The sequence below is a fragment of the Austrofundulus limnaeus genome, unplaced genomic scaffold (genome assembly GCF_001266775.1).
Source record: "Austrofundulus limnaeus strain Quisiro unplaced genomic scaffold, Austrofundulus_limnaeus-1.0 Scaffold15, whole genome shotgun sequence".
NCBI lineage: Eukaryota > Metazoa > Chordata > Actinopteri > Cyprinodontiformes > Rivulidae > Austrofundulus > Austrofundulus limnaeus.
In genome coordinates this window covers 447,913-455,154 of record NW_013952417.1, presented here as the reverse complement: position 1 = coordinate 455,154, position 7,242 = coordinate 447,913, and the positions used below count along the sequence as shown (strand labels likewise).

At 45.6% G+C, this 7,242-nt stretch overlaps 1 protein-coding gene across 1 annotated transcript in view; it reads right to left on the bottom strand.

Moving 5' to 3' along the window:
• Positions 1–7,175, bottom strand: part of mfhas1 (multifunctional ROCO family signaling regulator 1) — a 45,682-nt gene extending 38,507 nt beyond the window's left edge. Inside the window, exon 1 of the mRNA XM_014002771.1 lies at positions 3,612–7,175. Coding sequence (XP_013858225.1) covers positions 3,612–6,573 — 2,962 coding nt within the window. The 5' untranslated portion in view covers positions 6,574–7,175. The remainder of the gene's footprint in view (positions 1–3,611) is intronic.
• Positions 7,176–7,242: the final 67 nt, after the last annotated feature.

Sequence of the window (7,242 nt, the reverse complement as noted above, 5' to 3'; positions counted from 1 at the left end):
ATATTTTTTCGATACAAAACAGAGAAATTTCCATGCCCCTTTAACTTGTAATTTATTTATATTAATTATGAACATTTGTTTAACCTCAAAAGTACAATTTTTAATTAAACATTGCTGAAACAGCAAGTTTCTCAGTGGATCTGCACTCAAAAATGCAGCCTAGGTGGAGTAGTCGAACACAGATCCACTGATCCTTTAACACAGAGCATCTTCAGAAGACAAGTTGATAAAGAAAATTTTTAAAATCTGTATTGTTCGATACAGCACTGTTCGATACGGTTCGATATGGGTACATGTATTGTTGCACCCCTAGTAAGTAACTGTGAGGTTTATTGTCAGGGTTAGGATATAAAATTTCCAAAAAATGAATGGAAGTCAATGTAAAGTCCCCACAAGGATAGAGAGACATAGTTTCTTGCTGATAATCATCAGCTTTTCACTCTCCAAAATCTTTTATTTTTACCCCCAAATGTTTAGCATTAAGCTAAACCTTTAACAGTCTTTTCAATCATCAACTAGCAAACCTGTGAACCTGCATCCTTATGACTCTGACCCTGCACCAGTCCAGACACCTGTTTCCTCCGAGCACAGCTGAACTTTAACCCCCTAAAAAAAAGCTTCCTTTCTTCTGAATGAGCAGAAGGAAATAAGTCCACGGCTGCCTGCGCACACAGTGAGATAAAGCTCTGAGCCGATTCTTTCTTTTTTCTGCCTCAAAGGATGAACTCCAAAGGCTTCCCATTCTGCTCAAGCAGAACTAGTCCAGCAGCAGTTTCTGGGTTTTATCATGATGAAGGCAGAACTCATTAAAATATCACTGCAAACTATTTGTATCGAACATAGAGTTCTGTTGGTTTGCCTGTTTAGATGTCTGCTGAACATCAGAGCACAATAGAAAAAATACACCTGCTGAGAACTCAAAGCTAGAAAAACTTTGTTTTTCCTTCTTTTAAAGATGTAAAATCTTTTAGAAAAGTTTATCCTCAAGTATTCGTTGTCAGTGGTAAAAAGACATCACATTGTTCTGTTTATCATGTCACACACTAAGAATATTTTTGCAAATGTCTGTAATGTTTTTTCACACGAGTTCAACTATACAACAACTGTCCCATACACACACATTCACACACTGATTCACACACTTCACACTATGATATTTGCATTAAACAGTTATTTGCATATATTTTGAGTGGGTATATACATAAAACAATAAGACTTGTTGATAAAATAGTGGTGCGTTTTTTGAAATGTCCTCATTAGTGGCAAAAGAATTGTCGTGTTTAGTTCTTATCTGTTTACTGTGCCATGTTAGGTCGTGCTGCACTCTAAGTTACACAGTCTTCCAGTTCGTACAAGATTGGAGGCATTTTATGTCTTACTGATAAACTTTGTTTAAATCAGCACTCTGACAATCTGAGGTCAAACAGATTCTGCAGGCAGGATCTGTACCAGCCAGTTTCACAACACGTCTTTGTAAAAAACACCAAAATGGGTCTTCCTGTCTCCTATATCTTTTTTGTCATGACAACTTTCATGTGCAAATATCAACAGCTAGCTGTAGCATTTCCAGTAAACCTTAGGATCTGTCACCAGAGTTCCGTCCTTCTGCCAGAATAACAGTGCAACGTAAAACTGATGGGGAATCTAAAAGTTTTTAAAACAGTGTTTATTAACTGCCGTGAACTTTTAAAGTTAAGAGCTGTTTGAAAAGCAGAAATCTACGTTAATCTTTGAAGTAGCTGTTAGCGCATCAGTCTGGTCAGACATGAACTAAGGCCAATCAAAGAGATACAGATCAGATATGAATTCTTCACAACTTTTCCCTCAGAACCCCACTTTAAAATGTCTGAAATGTTCCTTTACTGTGAGCAAAAGTCAGCACTGTAACATACAACGTATTAACCTCCAAACCTCCAGTAAGTCATCTAGCTGTGAATCTGACAGCTATCTGTTCTACTTTCAGCAGAAAACATGTTTCCTTGTTGCCAGAGATTGCAACTTACTTCAGGTTAATAAAGAACGAATGGGATCATTTAGGGGAATGTTCAGCGCATGTTTAGAGATCATCCGTTCACATTCATACTAAAGCTATACATGGATCATTTTGTGTTGTTCAGGATTGTAAACATAAAATATAGATATTTTCGGGGGGAAAGAAATCATACTCTACAACAAAGTCATCTCCTGTAATAACGTATGACTTAAGCTCATGTATGGAATAGGAACAAAGAAATCATCTTGGAATAGTCCAACCTAACTGTCTTTATTGGGTCAAATTTATGGATTTAGTCTTTATGTTGTTTAATGAGGAGCTCAGGGTGAGTTTGAGTTGAGGGGAACGTCCCCTTCAGCTGCTATGAAACCACACAAAGGTGTTATGTGCTGAAAGCTTCCAGCGTCATAATGTACCACTTCACATCAGATCACATGACACCACAACAGCTGACCAGTTCCACAGCATCACAAATCCAGTACCAGTACGAGCAGAACCCAGTTCTATAAGCAGGTCAAACTGCAGCTGCAAACCAACACCGAGGATCATTTCTGTCCCAGAGAGTGATGGGGGGGGGGGGGGGGTTACACCTCTGTGCAGCCTCCTCCTCCTCCCTGTCTCACATAATGTCAGAGGCAGGTTCTGCCTCCATCCCCCCAGCGAGACTGAGGCGGAGGCATCAGTCTGCATCTTCTGCTCTGAATCAGGGTGTGGCAGAATTTAATTACTGACAGCTGCAGAGTTTCAGCTCATTTCACAACATAAGGATGAAATGTTTGCATTACAGTAAAGGCAGGCAGGGACGAAGACAGTGCCAATCAAATAAAATTAGTCTTTCTACTCAGGAATTTCAGCCCTTTTTTTTTAGTAATAAGGGAGGATTGTCAGCATTGGTCCAAAAGATGGCAAACTCAGAAGTCCCATTCATATAAATCCTGTTTTCTGGTGTCAACTTGGTGATGATGTAGTCCACATAAAATCCACAACTGTGCCAGAAAGGTCTTCATATTGAAATCTAGCTTTAAAAATAATAGTTGGGATTATATTAAAATCACTCTTTGTTAGGTTGTTTCTATTTCATTCAAAATGTGACAATAACCACAGGGAAATCGATTAGAATTGTTTACAAAAACCATACAATGGGACACGTTTTTGTCTTTCGGCTGCTCCCTTCTGGGAAGGCCACAAAGAGTGAAATGGAATGAAAGATTCTGAAGTATTTTTATGCCAGATGCACATCTTTACTCAAACTGGGCTTCACAACCTTCAAAAACACCAACATTTTAATTTAAGAATTAGAAAAAAAAAAAGAATTAGAAAAATAATAAGAAGCTAAGACTATTGTGATGGTAGGGTCCATTGACAACTGTCAATGCTACCTCAGCTTGTAGTACTTTTAATTTTTGTGGTTCTGAACATTTTTAATGCATTAATTCAAGAGTAATGAGAAATTTAGGAGTAAAGATAGCTTTTTTATTACCTAAAGCAAATGACCTACTCCCCTGCTCGTCACATACCTGATCTGTATATAAGGACTTGGATGAAAGACAAACACCTGCATGAGTCCTGCTGAGTCATGACAGATTTCAGTCAGCAGCACAAATTAAAGAGGACTTACCCGGGAAGGCGTGTGGGTTGGACGACCCTCTCTTGAGGCACTTGGAACAGAGAATATGTACAGAGTAGTGCAGGCCGGGCCACTCCTGCAACAGCATGTTCAGCTCCTCCACCAGCGGAGTCACAGCCTGCCAGGCAGTCCAGATGTTGGGCAGTGAGGCGTGGCTGGCAATGGAAAGGGTCTCTGCCAGCAGCTTCCCTTTAGCGGGATGGTGGCTGATCACCACAGGGACTTTACCCCGGTAGGCAAAGATCTGATACCTGCTGTCTGACCGCTGGACCACATGGCTGTTTATCTGCACACTGAAGCGTGTGAAAAGGCCAGGAGGAAACAGGAAGGGGAAGCTGTATTGTATGTGCAGCTGCTCCACAGAGAACAGGGGGCTAGCAGGCAGAGTGTTGCCACCGGCTGAGTCCTCCACCCGGGCCTCCTCACTGCTCATGTAGCTGGGGAACATGTACCAGACGGTGGCTCCGTTCAGAGGCTTGGTGCGGGGTTTGTTGATGCAGTAGCAGATTCCCATCTTTTCCAGGAGCTCCATGATGAGATGGAGGTCCTGCTGGGTCTGTATGAGTGGCCTGAGGAGCAGACGGATGACATTTGAGGGCAGGAGACCGTGTTGGAGGAAGCCCTCCACATGTTGCTGAAGATGGGTGACTTTGAGGTTCTCTCCCTTTTCATTCTCTATGACAAGACTTACTCTCCCCTTGTCTCCCTTCTCGCCCTCAGAGAGCAGCCGATCCAAAAGTGTGGACTCGTCCCTCAAGAAAAAGACATTGAGAATTTCAATAAAACGGGGAAGGTTGTGAAAAACATACTCCTTTAGGGTGATGCTGTCCTCAAAGTAGAGCAGCTTCCCGCTTTCATGCAGGTAAGATAAGGCGCTCGGCAGTCGGTCCTCGGTGAGTCCTGCCTGAAGGCCCAGACGGGCTGAGCTCCACCACGAGAGCCACAAATCTTTGGACTTAAAGTGCAATTCCTCCAGCATCTGCCAGGACTTTGGCAGCACGCGGTTGAGGTTGGGGAAAATCTCCCATTGGTCTGCAACCGACATGAGTTTCTCCTTCAGCCTCTGAACGTTCCTCTGGCTCTCCGTGCAGCTGGTGCTCAAGACGGGAGACAAGATCTGCAACCGGTGGTTCAGGATGTACTGCAGCTGGGCTTTCCTGCGCCTTAGGTTCCTGTCAGTGACACTGTAGAAGAGAACGTGAGGACTGGAGGTGCGGACGTCGTACCCTTGCTCCAGAGCGTGGTCTACTTGCTGAGCCAGGGTCCTTAGGTTCTGGACGTCGCTCCTCTCCTGCAGCCCGATCTGTCTGTGAATGTCAAGAGTCTTCTCTTCTAGTTCCTCTTCGTCACACAGGTCTGCATGAGTGCCCACCAGGCACACCACAGCGTGGGGAACTTTGGCGCACAGCAGGTGGAGGAAATACCCAACGTGGTCATAGAAGTTCTTAGCTGAGTATGCTTTGAGGTTAACAACAAGAACATAGAGAGCACCGGGGGAGAGAAAAAAAGGTTTGATAAGGTCATAGTTTTTGTTCCCTGACAAGTCGTACACTAGGAATGTGAGATGGCGATCAGCGTCCGCCACCCAGTTTGTGACTTCAATTCCCTTGTTTCCCTGGGTTCCTCCATTGTCCTGCCTTGTGCTCACCAAGCTCCGACTTAACTGGGTTTTTCCAGCATTCTTCCTCCCCATCAGGACCAGTTTCAGTCGTGGCTTCACGGAAACCTGCGACTGCGCAAGCTCTTTCTGATAGACAGCAATGTAAGGGATTCCCTTCATACACACCTCGTACGGAGGCTGGATGAGAGGGTTATCTTTTACCTTCCAAATGTTCACTTTGGACAGTTTCCCAAAGTTATCTGGAAGAATAGCTATTTGGTTACCCTGTAAAACAAGTTCCTCCAACTTCTCCAGCTCCACGATGGATTCGGGTAGGTGAGTGATGTTGTTATTGTCAAGCCAGAGGTTCACCAGCTTCACCAGCTGACCAATACCCTCTGGAATATGAGTCAGTCTATTCCTACTCAGGTAAAGTTCCTCTAAACATGTGATGCTAAGGAGAGCCAATGGAAACTCCTCAAACTCATTAGAGGACAGATTGATCATTTTTAATTTCTGCAGCTGAGCGAACGAGGAAGGCAGCGCTGTGAGGTTGTTCCCATCCAACATCAGGCTCTCCAGGTTGTGCAGGTGGCAGAAGGCGTCAGGTAAGGAGGACATGTGAAGGCTGCTGAGCCACAAGATCTTGGTGGACTTCAGCCTTGTAATGTCAGCTGGCAAAGCCTCAAACTTGTTCCCAGAGAGGTCAAGCTCCTCCAGCTCACCCAGGGCCAGGATCTCCGCAGGGAACAGGTTCAGCTTGTTGTGATCTGCATCCAGAGTCCGCAGCTTGGCAAGGCTGGAGAAGGATCTGGGGAAGTCGTGCAGATCGTTGAAGCTGATGTCAAGCTCCTCCAGAAGATGAAGCGCTCCGATCTGGGCTGGGAGGTTCAGGATTTTGTTGTGACTGAGACATAACTTTTTCAGCCCCCTCAGCTGGCCCACGCCTTCAGAAAGGTTTATCAGGCAGTTGTGGCTCATGTCGAGCTCCACCAGCTGCCCCAGCTCCAGCACCACCCGGGGAACGCTGCTGAACTTGTTCCTGCGAAGGACCAGGATGCACAGGTTGTTGAGGGTGGACCTCAGCCCATCTGGTAGCTCCTGGAGCGAGTTGTTGCCCAGGTTGAGCGCCTCTATCTCGTCTATATCCTCGGGCAGGACGATCTGGTTGTTTTTGGAGCAGAGGGTGAGCTGGCGCAGGTTGCTCCGCAGCTTCCTGGAGCGCAGGGCGGCATCCCTCCAAAACCTGGCCGTTTTCAGATTGTTCTCCTTGTCCTCCATGGCGTTGCAGCCGGAGCCCTCCTCCTCCTCCTCCTCCTCCTCCTCCTCCTTGTTTTCATTAAGAGTTCTCATGGATCCGGAGCGGCCAGCATAGCGGAAGGTGTCCCTCAGAAATCAGCGCACTCCTGAACAACAAATCGCCCTCAGAGGCAAGAGAAGGGCCACTTTGTCTCGGGGAATGATAAAGCGTTTCGACGGGAATGGGAGGAGTGCCCGCGGCCGCGGAGGCATCCTCCTCTCCTGCGCCACTCAGCACACAATGAGAGGGGACCTCTGTGCCTCACAGCTCCGGCTCCCTCCTCTTCATCACGACCGACCTCATGGCGCACAGAAGCGTCTGCTTGTCCTGGAAGATCCGAGCGATTCTCTGAAGGTTTCCCGAGCCGCCGTGTGTCCAGCAGGCAGCGGATGGTGGAAGTGAGGCGGCAGCTGCTGCTCACACTGCGTCAGATATCTGAGCTCCTCCTTTTCTCCTCCTTCCTGCTGTGCCGAGAGAGGAGGAGGAGGAAGAGGGAAAGTAACCATCATCTCAGTTAAACCTGCTGCTAATCAAATATTCTTAAAAATGTAGCAGCCTATGGATGTGGATACAAATATTGGTACTTTTCTCAGAAAAACAATGATTCCAGGCAACGACCAGGAAGCTGCAGGATCAGGAAATAAATACAAATAACTAAAGTTAACAAGAAATTAATATCAAAGTCCGGGTGTTATTTTTTATTTATTTATTATCATTGTTGT